Consider the following 18,378-nt stretch of genomic DNA (forward strand, 5'->3'; position numbering starts at 1 on the left):
TTGTGTGAACAATCTGTTGTTTGGTTCTTGTTCTAAGCATTCTCTATCAAAGTTCATAAGAGATCCACTTTTCCATCTTTAATGAGGGCCCTTGTTTCCATGTTGTCTCAATTAAAATTGAGATGGTAGAATGTATGCAAGAAAAATAGGTATTGTCAACATTGTGAAAAGGTTAGTCAATTTGATGGGAAGTGTTGCTCAAAGGCCAAAGGTATACAAACTAAAAGCCTTGCACACATAGACCATAGCTCCATAGTCAGTGGGTAACTTTTCTTAGTGGAGGCAGGGTGGTGGCCAACAAAATGCATAGGGTCAATGGCTAACCCTCCCTTAGTGGAGGCAAGGTGGTGGCCAACAAAAATATGTAGGGTTAGTGGAGACATCATGGTATGACAAGGTCACATTGCTATCGATCAGCCACCACAATTTGCTCCTTTTGGACTCTTGAGGGGATGTTAGATTGGTTTGCTAATATACAAGTTGCCTTGAGATGAGGCTACCATAGAGGCCTACCTCACATGTCCTTGTGGCCATCAAGCTGTTTGGATAGTGGATAGTTGAGCCACACATCATCTGACTCTGCTCGAGGCCTTATTTATCATCCGTGGTTCAATTGTGGGGAATGTCCAATGTAGTAACAAGTCCTTAGTCAAGATTTAGGGCATTGATCGTGTCAAGTTTGATATCAATGAAGGCATGAATCTGGCTACTTTACATGATGCTTATTATGTTTCCCAGCTTGGGTTGAACCTTCTATCCATTGATTAGCTTTGCCTCTTGAGGAGACTTGAAACCAGTCATCCTCCTTGGAAAGAGTGGTAAATAACCTGATTTAGCACTAATTAGAGCAAGTATAAAATGCACATAAACTGAAAATGCAAATGTTACCACTTAAACTTGGAAATTCGATAGTTTATTGGTCCCAAAATTAGGGCCCCTTGCGGTGTTTCTTTAACTTTTATTGTGAATGGATGGAGTACAATTGAGATCTTTTGATCTCCTATGCTAATCTAAGTGCCTCTTGCTGTCGAAACTGATCAACAAGTCTCCAAACCAATTTGCCCTTGGTTTGCTTGGGGATTGGCTTTCACCCTAGTCCTTGAAAGACAAATGAAGCCCTAAATCTGATATGGGTTGGTTGGTGTCTTGAATCTCCTTGAAATTCTTCAATTTTACCTACTGGGTTTCAAGTCGTAGGCCCTTAATTTTGAGTGTCATCTCACGGTAGTTGTCAAACCCTAATTCCAAAAAGGTTGCTGTCCCTTCCTATATGCTGTCACTTGCACTAGAAGGACCTTGGATTGTTGTCACTGGCACTTGGAGGGCTCCAAATTGCTGCCACTTTTGTAGGATTGGTCCCTGGTGGCTGAAAATCACATCAGCAACATCTCCTTGCTCTTTAACAGCCTCTTTCTATCCCACAATGGTTGGAATAGACTTCCACCAGTCTCCAAAGACGTTTTTCCTACTTGCATGGGCAAGTTTTGCCAAGTGGCAGCCTTCTAATCCTATTTTCCAACATTGTCCAACTTATTAAATTAATTCTTAGAATATTAATTCTGAAAATTAACTTAATAATTATTTTGATTTCTATAAAAATAATTACACTAGCCAATAATTGAATTGGCTAGGGCAATTTGTCTTCCAAGTATCCTTGAGGAGTTACTCACCTTGAGACTAGCAATAATTAATTAAATAATGCCTAGTCTCTAACATTACCATTGACATTAGTGGCCAATAAATTGGTCTAAGCCAAAATTTGACACCGGATATTGGCTAGTACTTGTTAGATATAACTTATTACATCTTTTGCCTTTGGCATCAATTGATATTTTAGGGTCTTGGATCCCACACTGTGAAATAATTAACTTGCACCTCACACGTGTAAGTCACGTTAGCACATTTGATTAACTTTTACTCAAATGCTAAGCAAATCAATAAAATTTCATGTCCTCATGACAAGACTAGTCCTCTTTACAGTGGCCATAGTCAAGCTACTTGATGCCAAGACTAGTTTGGTTGGGGTCGGATACATTTAATGGCCTATATCAATTCAATTTCTATCCTACTCGATGACTAAAGGCTCTACATTGTATAAAATCCATGGCTTGGTTGTGGCTAAGAATCCTACTGACGTGGAGCGACTTTGACACTTTTGCTTAGGACATCATGGTACAATGCTCTTTATAAGTTGTTACGCTGTTAGATGGCTGAGGTTCTTTCTTGCCTAAAATTGTCTAAGGATGTGTATAAAGTTGTCAACTTGGGAAATAACATCACACACCATATCCTCAACAATCGACACAGAGAGTTGAGGGGCCCCTTAGGTTGATGCATGTTGATCCTTAGTGGCTGGGTATCCACTGTTGCCATTAATGGAGCACAATACTATTTCTTATAAGTGAATGACTTTTCGAGATACATGTGGATCAATTTTTTCAAAGTTACATCCAAAGCCTTCACATCTCTACATGGATGCGTCTAGTATAGAATCAAATGGGTGTGTGCATTGGGATACTAAGGAGGAGCAATGGTGGAGAATTTGTCTCCCATGAGTTCTTCGAGCTCTTCAGGAGCATGATATACAATGCCAACTCAGCTCTATGACTTTGCCTCTTAGAGTGACTTGTAGAGTGTAAGAACTGGGATGTAATGAACATTGAGAATGACATGTTGTTCGCAGTAGAGCTCCGTGAGGTCTATGGTCAAAAGCTATGAATACTTATGTGTGTATTTTGAAAGATGCATGAATGTGGTGGTTCCTCATAAGATCCCCTTTGAGGCATTTCACGATGTTCAACCTTTTATTTTTTGTCTTGAAGTCTTTGGGAGTTGTGCGGGCATGCATACTCGTGTCCATAGTAGAGGTCTTGATGTTTATAGGCTACTCTTTTAAAGCTAAGACCTATCGGTTGCATGATCCTTGTATAAATTGTTTCCTCAAAGAAGTGATGGTGCCTTTCACAAGAGGGATATCATATAGCCTTTTGTATAGACTCTCAATCTATCCCATAGCTTACCCTTTGTGAGGTAGCGCCATCTGAGGCTAGCCTTTTTGCTACTCTTGACATACCTATACAATCTTTGACTTCCAAGCCCCCTCCTAGGGAGTTGTTACCTTGCTGGTACTAGCATACTATGCGGGATTCAGGGATCCTTCCATTGGATAAGGACCCAAAGGGCCCTATAAGATGTGCTAAGCTTGTGCTCCCTAGCCTCCTTGCTATATTTGCATCTATCTTTGTGGTAGATCACATAGCACACTCTAAGACGAACAATTGGTAGGAGTCTCTAAAGCATCTTGAGTGGTGATTAGCCATGGAAGAGAAGCTAGAGAGCATTGATAGGAATGGAGCCTAAACCTTGTAAAGAAAAGTGATGGGACGGTATGCACTTGTACCATATCTGAGAGATGAGAGTGAAGAAGATGATGAATGATGAATCACTGAATCAAGCTTAATGAGTCAAGTTGATACAATGAAGCCGAAGCTCGAAGATGATTGCACTATCTTGGTTGATTAGGTGGGAGTATTTGAAGGAAACTTGCAGTGTGGAGGGAGTGAAACACAATCCTCCAGGTAGTAGGGTATAGAAGGTAATGCTGAATGATGAAGGAACATGTAAACCAGTTGTAGTTGGAGCAAAACATGGTCCTCAAGCTCGTTGAAGATGAGGAATAAGATGACCAGCTACAGTCACGTACTTTGAAAGATGAAAATCAGCAAGGTGGCCTGCTAGATGCACAAGCACAGCCCTAGAAGGCCCAAAAACTGCAAAATCCAAACCATAAGAGATAGCAGATTCCTGTTGGAGCTGATGCCGAAGCCAACAGTGGTCCAAATTGCAAAATGCAGCTTTGGGAGAGGTGTCATCAATAGAGGGAATGATGCTAGACTGCAAAACGCAGCCTACAAAGGGTTCCGTCTCAGGTAGAATCCATTCGGGCTTGAGAGGGGGTCTTGAGTCACTAAAATTAGGGTTTCATTAAATCTAGAATTTAAGTTTAACTAGCCCCAAAAGCACAAAATGCTGAGTTACTTGAATTAAATGGCTTATTTTTGGTATTAGGTCAAATGCAATCCCAATTCTCTATAAATAGGGGCCTAGTGAGTGCAACCCTTTATCACAACCAACCTATAGTGGGCACTTTGGGGCACATTGCCTAGTGTACTCCATACCCTATTCCTACCCTCCCTATCCTACAATGAGTACGTACACTCCATTTGTGATGTTGAAGAATGGTTTTAGTGATAAGACTTGGTTCAATGGTTCGAACTTTGTAACTTGGGCAAATCCACGCAACAAGTGCTAGAGGCTATGCTCGATTCTTAAATTACCCATCCTGACATTTTGGCAATGGAAAGCTCTAAATGCCATGACTAATGTCGAATCAATGTAGGGATCATTACTTGAGATCCATTCAATATTTCAACACTTTCTCCTAGCATTTGAGGGTTGGACTCATTATTCATATCATCGATTGCTATGTAGGGAGAGATTATACTCAACATATCAACCTTGCTCGTGAGCTTCAATAGTTCTCTATTAAGGAAGGGGTGATTTGAAAGTTAAATTGGCTGAATATAGACATGAACTCGCTTACCCAAGTCAAGCAACGGTCACTACTATCAGACCCAAGTCAAAAAACAATGAGATCACATTATTGTTAAACAAGCTGCTGCCCTTTTATTTAATGGAATAAGTTATCTTGTTCATAGTGCTAGGCTTTATGAATTTGAATGTTAGCTATTGTGTTATGCTTGATTGCATGACCAAGTGCACAAGATGACCTCCTCTTCCTTCTTGTTATCTTTAGAGGGACTTTGGTTTCATTTAATTTGAAGGGGGTGGCAAGAACTCTGAAGAATGGAAGGCAAGCCCTACAAAGGGTGGTTCGCCCTATTCAAATGGAACCAAAAATCCCAAACCAGCTTGACAAAATATTCCTAAATAGAATAGGTATTGCTCTCATGAGTCATTGCTAGTGCCCGGGTCATGCCAACAAGGAGTGTCAGTCCAAGGCCCAGGGTAATGCCCCTAAGCCTTCTCCTCATGCACATTAGACCTTGTGCATTGGCAGGAGTGGTCCTTCCTCTGGTAGCTGAGATGGGGTCCTCCTCTTACACATGCTCCCATTCTTCCTAGTCCGACACTTGCACGAGGATTGGTTATTGGTGATGGATGTGGGCTGTGGAGGTGGAGTGGGGCGTGTAGGCCTGAGGGTATGCTGGTTGTTGGGAGAATACGTAGGCCCATGGTGGCGCATGGTGGGCTGGTGGTTGGTGGACTGTGGGGTTGATAGCATGGGTGGCCCATCATTAAAGTGGCTTCTTTAGTTTCAGACCATCGGATGGGGATGTCTCCCCTAGATGACAGGCGGGGTGATCCAAGACTCTCCCAAGGTAGGTGGCAGAACCCTAGGAGACACCAAAATGAGTCAATGGGACTGAGTGACAGGACCAATAGAGGTCAATAAAGGACCAATGATGGGACCAGCAGATGACATTGTTATCATGGAAAAGTAAAATGAACCAAATGAGTGAAAATACCTTTGCTCTAAATGTTGAAGCCTGAAGCTTTAAACATTCTTACACACATTTAAGGTATTATAACCTAGACGCCTTGTTCCTTTGCACACTTCGGATTGCCAGCTACTCTGCTTCAATTATTGTTAGGCCTTCATACTCTTAAGATCCTCCATTCTTTAGCAGAAATGTTGCACAAACTACATGCTGGCTTATCTCAATGTGCCTATACATGTAAGATATGCTTTGTGTTGCAACAGACAATCCCGTGCTTACGATGAGGAAAACTTTGAGCCCACTGTGCAAAAAAACTGAATGAATGAAACGAACAAAACCCCAGAAATAATGGCTTAGTGTAGCTACAAACACTGAGAGTGTTGTAGTCATTTCTGCGGCTTGGTGCTCCAAGAACATCAAGATTCAAGTTGAGGCAACTTCGACTCATGTCCTGTCTGTTCTTGGGAACCCACTTCACACCAACAACACCATGTAAGCAGAAGATAGATTGCACTATCAATAAAAGCCATACTACATTTTTGGTTTCTCTCTCCACTAAAACTGGAGTATAATTGGACTTTTCAATTGTGTACCTGCCTATTAATAGGCATTGCTTGCTGTGAACTCCTTATACCACATTGAATCTTATGTTGTCCAGGTATGTTGACGATGCATCATCATCTGAGGAAAACAGTAGTGATGACTTTGACACTCCAGTCCATAAGGAGGCTCTAGCTGATGTTGAGAAAAAGCAAGTTCGGACAATGAAGGAATCATTTACAGCTACAAATGCTGGTGAGCGATTGCTTGTCATCTAAAAATAGCATTCAAGATCTGATTGGGACTAATGGCAAAATTTTCAGTAACTTACAATGGTATACATATGTTGCAGGTGATAATGCTCCAATCTCTCTTGACAGCGATGGAGATACACCTGTTAAAGTGGTAGATAATACCATGAATCAAAGACAACTCTCACCAGAACTGGAGATTGTGAGAACAGAAAGCTTAAAGCAATCAAGACCCCCTTCTGCAAAAAAGATATCAGTCTTGAAACAGTCTAAACTTGAAGCTTTCAGTCAGAAGGTGCATTGGCTCTACATTCACTGGATTTGAAGAGTGTATTCCAAGTGGTTTGTGCTTTAAAATGATATACAGTTGTTTGCTTATTGCTTCCAGGAAGAATGTACAACTATGGTACATGAAGCATCATCTCTTAAAACTGTTTATAAAGGTATATGTGAGCGCCTATCTTTCATCTTTTGCTACTTGCATGACCTAGTGATAATTAGGTGTAAATACTTGAATAGCAGCACATTGACAACTTGAAGAGATTTTTCAGTTTTTTTTTTGTTGGGAGTTCACCCAGAGAGGCCTGATCAGTGTTATAGACTGAGATCCACAGATCTCTCCTACTTTCCTGAAGGCTTCAATGCGGTGGAGTCCTGTTACGTTGTTAGTAAATAACTATGCAGAAGCATGGCAAATTAAATATGTGGTGTTATGCACACATGTAACTTAAGCATTTCTATGTGTGAAATGGGGCTTGTGAGTGAGCCACATCATTAATTAATTAATTAAGGATGAAGCTTGTAGAGAATTGTATGGCAAGAGGTTTAGGAAATGGGAGGTTTCATGTGGGTTCCGTATGTAGGAAACAATTTCATATAACTTAAAAACTGCAACAATATTTGTACAAAGTAGAGTGATTGTATGACATTTCAGTACAACATTAGCTAGGAATGCAAATAATGCATGGTTAGCCTAACTGTTAGACAACTTTCATGATGGCTTAGAAAACACATATGAACTTGAGCAACATTGGTCTAACATTAATTCTAAAAGATAAACATTGTGGAATAACTTGCAAGAATACCTTCATCAATTAAGATTAATCAATGAATGATCATCATTCATGATCAAGCCAGCTGCCATCATCCATTGAATATTTAGATGACAGGTAACTACGTACAAAGAATTGCAGGGTTCATGAATCGCAAGAGTACTTTATCCATCAATCATGAGTACTCAATGCATTACTGGTGGAAAATGAAGTGTTGAGAGCCGAGCATGGCTGAGGGGAAAATGGAGTGAACTCTCTCTGAAGAAACACCTTTCACATCTATGGGCGTTAGAATGGTGAGTAAAGAGTGAGGACTGCATTGACAAGACATGGTGCCTACAGAGACTCCACTTAGGGTTAGAGACAATCACATGTCAAAAGATCTTAAGCCACCTCAGTCTAGTGATGAAGAGAAATATGGATGCAAAAATAGCAAGGTTTGCAAGACTTAAGAATACACCAGTAGAGTATTAGATGATTGAGGCTAGTTTGTCGCTAGGAAATAAAGCATATAAATGGTGGATGAGCTTGAAAGAAGCTATTTTAAAGATTGACTCATTTTGAATCCATATAATGGAAATAATTCCTTCTAGTAAATGAATTAGAATAAATTGAGAGGATCAAGAAAAAGGTTGCTTGAACTTGAAACCTACTTAAGTGAGCTACTTATTGGGTGAAACTTTCAAATGATCATTAATTCTAATTAATAAGAGTTTCACATTACACCTGGTTTCTTTTGCCTTGTTTGTCCTGTGGACGTGAAATTTTGAGATGCTTTAATCTTGCCGATAACATTTGATTAAGTTATTAATTAAATGTGCAAGGTTATTTAGCACATGTGATGCACATGGCAGTTATTTCATGGTAACGGATCAAGGACCCTAAGGATGGAGTGGGCGTCAAAGACAAAAGTTGTGATAAGTTATGCTTGACAGATACTAGGTGGTGTTGTGCTAAGAATTGCTCTTAGCCACTTAAACAGTCCCAAAATATGCTTATTTTAGGCTTATTTTAGCCAAAACCCTAAAACAAGGAGCGGATCAAGAGAGTTAAGTGGGAGAGGATCTAGAACCCTAATTTTCTATAAATTGGCAGCCAACCCTCCACTCTTTCCCTTAATCTCGTTTTTGCAGGTTTTAGGTGTTATCAGCTTGCTGCCTACACCCCGTTCGTGGAAGACATCTCAGCCCTTATTGTCCATCACTGTTCCCTACAGTTTGGCGCTTGTTTCCAGCCCTCCACACGCTGATTGTTGCTGTTTCTGCCTGGCGACTAATTGTTGATCATCTGCACTGTTGTCGTACAGCATGCCACATCAGCAAATTGCTGCGTTTGTAGGCCCCAGCTGTCGCCCTGACAATTTTCTCTCTCCTGCTGCAGTCGCTGCAGTTTTTCTCTCCTGCAGGTTGTTTTGCTTGCATTTTTAGTCTTTCTCTCACCTGTTGCCTACGTTTTTAGTCTTTCTCTTACTTGTTGTCTGCATTTTTAGTCTTTTTCTCTCCTCACTGCTGTCTGCATCAGATCCAGCTTCTCACTATTGCGTTTGCTGATGTTCAACATTTGGAGACTGCCTTGCTGGGATTCGGGATCCGTTCGGAGTACGACATACTCTTCAACTCATTATCCCTGCCTTGATCCTTGAGATACAGGAGTTTGAGGTTTAGTATTCATTCACTGTATAGTGTGTTTGTTGCATGAGCATCGTATTATTAGTAGTCATATCATTTCATTTATTAACTGTGTTCATTGTCTCTAAGTTACCCTAACTCTAACTGTGTTTTTTTATCAGTCTGTGCTTTGTCGTACGGTTTCTGTTTATGCTTCTATGTTAGGGTATTTTCTTTACAGGTGGTACTCGGTGTCAGATTTTGGCCTATACGAATTTATTGGCTACTAATGTTAGTGTTTATATTAAAAACTAAGCATTGATTAATTAATTAATGTCAATCTAATGGTCAATAGTTGCTCAGGGATACTTGGAAGACAAAATTGGCCTAGCCAATTTAATAATTGATTGGTGAAATTAATTTTTTGAGCACTAGAATAATTATTAAATTAATTTTTAAAATTAATATTCTGAAAATTAATTTGATAAGCTGGATAATACTGGAAAATGGGATTAAAAGATTGTCACTTGATAAAACTTGCCCATGCAAGTGGAAAAAACGTTTTTAGGGGTTGGTGGAGTCTATTCCAACTATTGTGAGATAGAAGGAGGCTGTTTGAGAGCAAGGAGATATTGTTGATGTGATTTGCGGCCACCATGGACCAGTCCTACAGCAAGTGACAGCAATTTGGAGCCCTCCAGAAGCAGATGATAGCACTCCAAGGTCCTTCTAGCTCAGGTGACAATATACAAGAGGGGGCAACAGTATTTCTGGTAGTCCTAAGCTGTAGATGATAGCTTCCATGGCTGTCTGAGCAAGGCAGCAACAGTTTTTTAGTATTTTATCGCAATGAAACTCTAAGATTTCTTGTTTGCAGCATTCTTTCTCATCCCTTAATCATCTCACAAGTTAATCTTAGCATTTTCCAGCAGTTTGAGCCATCAGAGGAAGAGATTTTAGTCAATCTTTGCTATAAACCCTGATTTACAGCAGGAATTAGGGCTTTGACAGTCGCCTCGGGATGTGTGTTTCGAATTGAGAGCCTAGGACTTGAATTTCAAAAGGTGAAATTAGGGAATTTCAAGGAGATTGAAGAGGCTAGCTAGCCAATATCAGATTTGGGGTTGAATTTGTCTTTCAAGGAGCAAGGTGAAGGTCAATCCCCAATCAAATCAAGGTGTAAATTGGTTTGGAGGCTTGCTGATCAGTTTTGATAGCAAGAGACACTTGGAATAGCGGAGGAGATCAGAGGATCTCAGTTGTACTCCTTCCATTTGCAATATAAGATAAATAAATACCACAAGGGGCACCAATTTTGGGGCCAACAGGACGTCCAATGTCCAAGATTAAAGTGGTAAAGTGTGCATTTTTAACTTGCGGGAATTTCATGCTTGTTGTAATTAGTGCTTAGTCAGGGAATTACCACCTTCTTTGAGGAGGAAGGCTGGTTTTATGGTTCCATCACCAGGATAACATCAATTCCCTCGAATTGGTGGACTTGAGGTACCTGATTGAAGGTCAGAAGCTTTGCTTTAGTGCTGAAATTGTATTCAGCTGAGTATTATAGCAATAATGTCTTTAGATAGTGAGATGGGATGAAGCAAGGATGATGCCTCTCAATCTGAAAATTCACAAAGTGTTGGGAAAAATGCAATGCTTGATCTTGGACAAGGCATGGAGCACGGACAACAAGCTGAGAATGAGGAAATTGGACAAGAGGTGGGTCCTTCTAGGTATCTTGAAGTTTATGACTGGCAAGAGGAAGATGAATTTGATAACCGGTATCAAGATTAGGTGAGGATAATAGTTGCAATGTTTATGCAATTGGCAAATGATCCTCAGTTTATGCACTTTTTGAAACTCTTGAAGGAGGGCAGCAAAGGCAAGAAGAGAAAATCATCTTTAAGAGGTTTGGGATAGTAAGATGCATCGAAGGAAGAGCCAATGCAACAGCATGATATCCCAAGATGCCAGTGGGGCAATTGATGCATATACTTGGGAGTGCTGATCCAATGCTTTTTGGATAGCAAGGCATGCATGCAATGATGGGGTAGCCTTGATACTTTGGTGGTGGCACTAGTGTCCATGCTATGTTAGGTCAGGGACAACATACGGAGATGTATGACACAACTCCTTATGGTATGCAACAACCAATGAGTGGTGTGCAAGGCTCAATGTATCCAGGTATGGCTGGTAATATGCATAACCCTATGTATAACAATGTTGACATGATGCTGGGGCACAAAGTGGCAAGTTTGGCAATGCATATATGCAGCCCATTGTGTTTAGGACTCATGGTATTAATGCTAGTTATGCAAATGCTCTGTATAGTGTTGATCATGAGGAAAAACACAGCTAGTAATGCATACAATGTATGGGAAATGTATCTTGGTATGGTTGGTAATATACAAACTTCCATGCACAGTCACATCATAATGGTCCAAAGTATAAAAACAAGAATATTTTCTTATGCATTTGATGCTCCTAGCATGTTAGGTACACACAAGGGACTGGTCAATTGGATGCAATGTTGCATATTAGTTAAGTTGAAATTGCAATAATGTGAAAGTATAAAGCATTGCAATGCTCGAGGGAAAGAAAGGTCTATAATCTAGTGGGGGTTTCGAGGCAAGTAAAGTTAGAGGCAACATTTCCATATACTTCTTAGTGAAGCTTCAGCATTGTTGCACCAATAGATGCAAAGTGGATGGAAGAGGATGACTTGATAGATCATCCTCTGTTGCCTTTCAGTTAGAGCTGATGGATTCAGTCAGGTTCAACAGAGCAAGGGTTCAGAGCATTGCCTGATGCTCAAGGGGGAGGTAGCACTTCCACTCCTCCAGTTGTGGACAACTCTTGTATGTAGGGATCTTGGATGTATTCAGTATATATCCAAGGTACTGTGTTGGCAGTATGTATGCCATGGGGTCACTACTCAGTGTACTAGTCACTGTGAGATATGTGCCTTAAAGAAATTCTAGTGTTGTGATTGTGATGCCTTATTGAAATTCTAGTGCAATATGCTTATCCTTTGGTACAATGCAGTGCAATCGAGAACGATTGCAAGGTTTTCAAGGGGAAGGCCTGTCATGGGAACGTGAAATTTTAAGATGCTTTAGTCTTGTCGATAACATTTGATTAAGTTATTAATCAAATGTGCAAGGTTGTTTAGTACACGTGATGCACATTATAGTTATTTCATGGTAACAAGCCAAGGACCTTGAGGATGCAGCGGGTGTCAAAGGCAAAAGTTGTGATAAGTTATGCGAGTTGGGCTTTGGGGTTTAGTTGGTGTCAGTTTTGACCCTAGGATAGTTATTTGGCCAATAAATGTTAGTGGTGATACTAAGGACTAGCATTAATTAATTAATTAATGCCAATCTAAGGGTCAATAGAGGTTGGGGATCACTCTCAAGTGCGAATGGCCTTGCCAATTTAATTATGGATGGGCACATTTAATTTTAAGCAGGGTCAGAAGGGCTGAAATTAATTTTCAGGATTATTTAATTTTGAAATTAAATAATGGTTGGATAATATTGAAAAATGGGTTTAGAAGACTGCCACTTGGAAAAAATGCCCATGCAAACTGAGAAAACGTTTTGGGGGTTGGGTCTCAGCCATTTAGTTAGTTTACAGCTTGGGAGAGAGAGAGGGAGTTGCTTGTTCATTTTTGGATTGAAGAACAGCAATGTGTTGTAGAAGATAGCCATTTGGGAGCCTCAGTAGGTAGGGGACAGCAGGGAGATACCTTCCAGGGGTTGGCAACATCATTGCTGATCAAATGACAGTATTTTGGAGGTGCTTGGCATTAGGTGTCTGCATTAAATGTAGGTTGGAGTCGGCAACAGGCAAATTTTAGGGTTTTCTCGCGAAGAAAATTAGATTTCTCTTTCTCTCACCTTCTTCAATAACTTCTCAAAAGATCTCAGCATTTCTTAGCCGTTTGGAGCAGATCTCAGCCATGTTTGGTGGACAATAAGAGGATTTCTACTGTAAATCCTAAATTTATGCAAAAATTAGGGTTTGATAGCCACCTCAAGATCCGTGCCAATAGGAGAAGTCATGGTACACTGAATTCAGCACCTGAAATTTGTGTAATTGTTAGGGCATTCAGATGCCATCCATTCATTGTAAACTGGGGAAGCATTTGGCCAGTTTGTGGTTCAAATTGTGCAAGTTTTGGGTGAAAAGTCAAGGGGCAAATGGCCCGAATTGCTTGCTGATTGCTATTACAGCAAGAGGCTTTGGGAACAACAAAGGAGATTGTGGAATTTCAGCTTGTACTCATTCCATTAGCAATTAAAGTTAAGGGGTGCTAGTTTTGGAGCTAACTGGGTGTCCAATGTCCAAGATTATTAATGTTTTACCACCCTATCCCTATCCAAAGAGGAAGGTTGGTTTCATTGTCCTTATACCACATAGCTTGTACACTTGTCCATTTGCCTGTGTAGTGTCAAATCCTTCACTGTTGGCACAATGGTCACCGTGCCAAGAGCTAGGGGTACCAAAATTAAAGCTCATTTCTCATTCCAAAGAACTTATAAACTAGTTTATGATAACAAGATGGGGCATAGAGTGATCACTATATTGCACGGACCATACATAAAACAAAATCATCGTAACTAGATGACAAGTTTATATAGTTGCAAATATATGGGAATCAATCAATGCCTTTCAAATGATTGGGATAGGAAGATGTTGGGATAGAAGATTTTGAGATGGAAGAAATAAGAATATCTCAAAGATTTAGAGATTTTGGGATGGAAGAAATAAGAAGATCTCAAAGATTTAGAGATTGCATGCACCAAGCTCGAACTCTAAGATTCAAACTTTAAGTGAAGAGGTACCACCTACTTTCCTTGGCCTTGAATTGCAATAAACTAATGATACCAACATGTGTAGCAACTTTCAACTAGAATAGTTATCCACCTCACAATTCTTCTCACAATCCAGTTTAAAACGAATGACAGTACATGTTTGACTTGTCCCATTTAAGCTTGTTCCCACCATGCATGCCTTGGAATTATCACCTTCAGTGATACTGTCACCTTTACATTTTAATTGGTTGCTTGCAATCATGTAGGATCTCAATTGTTCATTTTGACCTTGCTTTAGTAAGTACAAAAACTTCAACCACTTACTATTGGACATGCATCCATAGTTTGTGGCTTTTAGACTATAAGTAGATCACATAGTTTATACTTGCACTCCAATGAGTTTTAGATCCCCCACCCTCACTGCCTGGAGAGCAGCCTGCAGAGATTCACTCCATGGCAGAGGGGAATGACAAGCTATAAAATCGAGTGGAAGAGTTTTAAGATGCATAGGATGAGTTGGTGCTTGGAGTCTAAAAGCTTCATAGTGTAAGATCCATTCTGCAATGCTTCATGATCCTTATGTAAGAGTAGTTGCTACTTGCCATAGATTGTTGGTTTGGTTGTGATTTGGCTCACTTGTAAACTATACCTATCTTCCATTCTTAGTGTATTCATGCACCGATCTCTCCTTGTTCATTTGCATGCAGGTTTTTGGGTTTCTAATATCAAAATATGTTTTCGTATGAGATCATGTATGGGAGGGGTCACTTTGAGAGGGTGGATATATTTTTATCATATCACTTTTTGCCGCTTGTGAGTGTAGATTTGAATTTACGTACTCTTGGTTTAGAGTTATTTCTTGAAGCAATGCAGGTGTTGGTTTTCCATAGTGATGATTAGTGCGACAAACTAAAGCTACTTGATTGTTGCCAAAGATACAGTTTTTCATGCCTGCATGAAGCACATAGAAGCCAATTTGTAGGGAGTTCATCCTCGGCAATTTCATGCTTCACACAAAGCGTATAGAGAACCCATCTCATTTTGTTTGGGAGTGCACTCTTGGCAAAGAGCTAGAGCTTGTCCATCATCTGACCCATGACAATGTGGTGGATCTCTTTACAAAGGGTCTTCCATTGCCAATTGGCCTTTGATTCTTCATCATCTAGGCTTCCTCACTAGGTGTTATCGTTATGATTCCCTTGCTTGTGAGCATCACATTAGGAGATCTGCCCTTAGTTAGTCATTCATTTACGCATCATTTTGATCCATCCATTCCCTATAGGGACCTTGTCATTCTGGTGAGTTAACTCCTTCACCTTACTTCAGCATCCCTTGCTTAGACTTCTATTTGTGTTCAGCTTGTGTTAAGCTCATTGTGACTTTGTCTGCTTCAGCTCGCTTTGTTATGACAACCACCACCTTGATTGGATAGCCCGAGTGGTTAGTAATGATTATTCATTGAATGACTGGTTCTGTGCCATCCAAGGCTTTCTTCTAAGTTCACTTGTTTTGTGCACTTTAATACTCAATGGAATCCTAGCAAAAGTTTCTAATGGAACTTTGTATTTGTCACACAGTTTAAGAAAACCTCTTATTGATCGTAGCATAATATATCAATAGCTTTAACCTCTTACGATCCATCATATAAACCTATGCCATACACTGACTTGACTTTCAAACTTTCACACACACGAGAATACTTGTGTATTCACTAGTTTATTTCTGTGATAAGATTTGAATATTAAAACATTAATCTAGGAAGTCCTCTTCTTGTCTATGTATGTCGTTAATCTATTTGTTTCACTGACATTGGATGTTTCCAGAGGGCTCCAAGAGTACGGGAAAGCCGTTGAAGGTATCGAATTAACAGCCTTTGCTAGTATGCTCATGTTCAAACTTTCCTTGTTACCTTATTTGTCTCAGATTTTAAGCTTCAGGGTGTTCTGTTTACAACGTCTGCAGAGGAGCACAACTGAAAATTCAAATCCCAAAGATTTTGATGATGATGCTAATGCAGAAAATGAGACTCCATCGAAAGGCAGGGTGAAGTGTATTCTTGCACTTACTCCTTAAGGCTATATTTTTGTAATTCTCAAAAAACCAGTGTTTGAAGTAGTACTAATATGAGGTATCTGGCAGAAGCGGGTAAAAAATGCACAAGCTGTTAATGCAAACCAAGGTTAGATCTGCTTCCTTTGTCACTTTTAATGCAGCCAGGCCTTGGAACTTTTTTTCAAATTAATGTGCGATCACTGTTTGTTTTGTTTTGTTTTTCGCAAATGTGTGAAAAAAAGGAGCCAGATGAGAAGTATAGAATTTTGAAACAATACACAACACATGGTAGATTTATGAGGGGAGTCCTTTGATACCATTGTGGTACTTAGAGAAGTAGCTTGGCAAAATTTTGTTGTCTGGGATTTTGATAACCTAGAAATGTTTGTGCTGCAGGGTCTGCAAAAAGGCCTAAAGTATCACATCCAAAGACCAAGGTATCTTAGATAGAACTTAGAAGGTCTTTAACTGCCAGCAAGCATTTTTTGCTTATTTGTATGCACTAGTTTAACTGATGTTGCTGCTTTGGCATAGGTGATTGGGGATGATGACTCCATTGAAAGTGAAGTAAGTTTTTTGTCAAAAAGTCCCTTAGAACAATGGTAAATAACTTGAGTTGATAGAATGGTGCTGGAGGCTGTTTCAAAATGTGCGAAATTTGTCCTTGTGTAGGAAAAGAGAAAGAATCAGTCAACATCCGGAAAAGGCAAGAAAAGGGTGACAGGTCTGTGTCATTCATCATCTGTTCTCCTCATTTGTATATTGTAAGACAGTGAGAGGCTTGTTTATATCTGAATCCTCAAGTACCATGCAGGAACTACTCCACAAAGAGGTGCTGCTCTGAAAGGGAAAAAAAATACCAGGACCAAAGGGTCTCGTGCAAAGCTATCTGATGTGGTAGGATGATTGTTATTCTTCATTACATCCTGTTGCATTCAAGAAAAGTTGCTTGCCTTGAGGGTTAAACAATCTGCATTTCAGTTGTAGAAGGAGGGCAAGGGCATGGGGGCTGTAGAAGGACGTTGTCGCAGCACGTAGGGTTGAAGGTCATCACAGGGGTTTGGTAAGAGAAAGAATGTATGGGGGTTCAAGAGCTTAGACTTTGGAGATGGTAGAGATAAGAGAAGGGTTGAAGGTTTCAAGCCAAGTTCTTGAAGATAAGAGACAGCAGGGTATAGGTAGATTCAAGGAGAGGAGTAGACGGAAGAGAAGGGGTTCGAAGAGATTGAATATGTAGAAGAATACTCCCAAAAAGAATTAGAAAATATAGAATAATACTAACAGAGATGAAGCCTGTCAGTTTCTTTCAGCATTATGAGAAAATACAACTCTAATAGACAAAAACGTGTATAAAATAATGCCTTCCTCTATGCTGCTTAGATCGCCAATCTGATGCTTTCAATGGCTCCGAAAGGGGGGTTAAATACCAGGACACCTGGCCAGAATCTTGCCAGATTACTTTCAGAGTGCTGTTCACTGCCTGAAAACAACGATTGCGCGTCGTCCGATTTTGCTAATCTCTTTTTTTACATAAAATCCTCTCAAATTGGCTGAAAGCTACATGTTTTCTTTTACACGTCTTCCTAATCTAGAAGTTATCTATAGTTTTATGGATTTTTACAAGAGATAATATCTAGAATATTAAAAATTGACTAAAAACTTGTCCAAAAAAATTTAATATTTTGAACCATGGACACTAATACTAATGTCTAAAGTGGCATTGGCTCTCTAAATCTAAAAGGAAGCCACACTCTAGATTTTTTTTACACGGTGTGCGCGTAGCGGCACGATATCCATCCCCTCTTAACCTGCACATCCTCTGGCATGTGCTAAAGTCTTACAGATTTGCAGTGTCAGAAGAAATATCTTCAGCCATGTCAATGTCTTCATCTTCTGCCTCTTCTTCTTCCTCTATGTCTTCATGCTCTTGAATTATATTCAAGTCTTCTAGCTCATATGTTGAACTTTCGCTTTGTTTGAAGAGCTTGATTCTTTTTCCAGCTATGGGTATCTTCATGCTTGTTCCATCCAATTCAGCCAATGAATATGTGGCATTGTCATGAACGACCTTTACTGCATATGGGCCAAACCAACGCTTTACTATCTTCCTAGAAGCACCGTATTGATTGTTTAGGAGGCTGTCATAGACAAGTATCCAGTCACTTTCTTGAATTGCTCTTGGCCGAAGTTGATGTCGCTTATCAAATCTTCTTTTGTTCTGTAGTCTTGCTGTCTTTAGCTTCTCAATAGTTGCTTGAACATCTTCAGGCTTTCTTTCTAGCTGCCATATGCGCAAAGTCAACAACTTTTCTCTACTGATGCCTTCCTCCCAAGGTAGAAGATTCCATGTGAGAATAGATTTTTCAATTGGCATAATTGGTTGTTATCCATGCATAAGTTCAGCTGGCTTATAGCCAATCACTGAACTGTGAGTAGTTTGGTCAGCCCATAATGCAAAAGATAGCATTTTAGGCCATTCTTTGATCTTTCCTCTACAAGACTTTGCTAGAGCTTTGAGAATAGATTGATGATCTCTC

The 18,378-nt window shown here is 39.9% G+C and overlaps 1 protein-coding gene across 3 annotated transcripts in view; it reads left to right on the top strand.

The window, feature by feature from the left end:
- Positions 1-18,378, top strand: part of RHL1 (root hair initiation protein root hairless 1 (RHL1)) — a 69,101-nt gene that overhangs the window by 26,790 nt on the left and 23,933 nt on the right. For 2 of the 3 annotated variants that reach the window (XM_087663216.1, XM_087663217.1), the window contains 10 exons: positions 6,181-6,317; positions 6,415-6,608; positions 6,702-6,756; positions 15,613-15,644; positions 15,752-15,832; positions 15,929-15,968; positions 16,238-16,278; positions 16,376-16,408; positions 16,514-16,565; positions 16,656-16,738. In XM_087663216.1, the coding sequence (XP_087519342.1) occupies positions 6,181-6,317; positions 6,415-6,608; positions 6,702-6,756; positions 15,613-15,644; positions 15,752-15,832; positions 15,929-15,968; positions 16,238-16,278; positions 16,376-16,408; positions 16,514-16,565; positions 16,656-16,738 (748 nt within the window). Of the gene's footprint in view, positions 1-6,180; positions 6,318-6,414; positions 6,609-6,701; positions 6,757-15,612; positions 15,645-15,751; positions 15,833-15,928; positions 15,969-16,237; positions 16,279-16,375; positions 16,409-16,513; positions 16,567-16,655; positions 16,739-18,378 lie in introns of those variants that run through there. The other variant, XR_015687901.1, reaches the window with a different exon arrangement.

The sequence above is a fragment of the Lygodium microphyllum genome, chromosome 22 (assembly GCF_053477565.2).
Source record: "Lygodium microphyllum isolate KBCC chromosome 22, Lygodium_microphyllum_v1.1.10, whole genome shotgun sequence".
In the NCBI taxonomy this organism is placed as follows: Eukaryota; Viridiplantae; Streptophyta; class Polypodiopsida; order Schizaeales; family Lygodiaceae; genus Lygodium; species Lygodium microphyllum.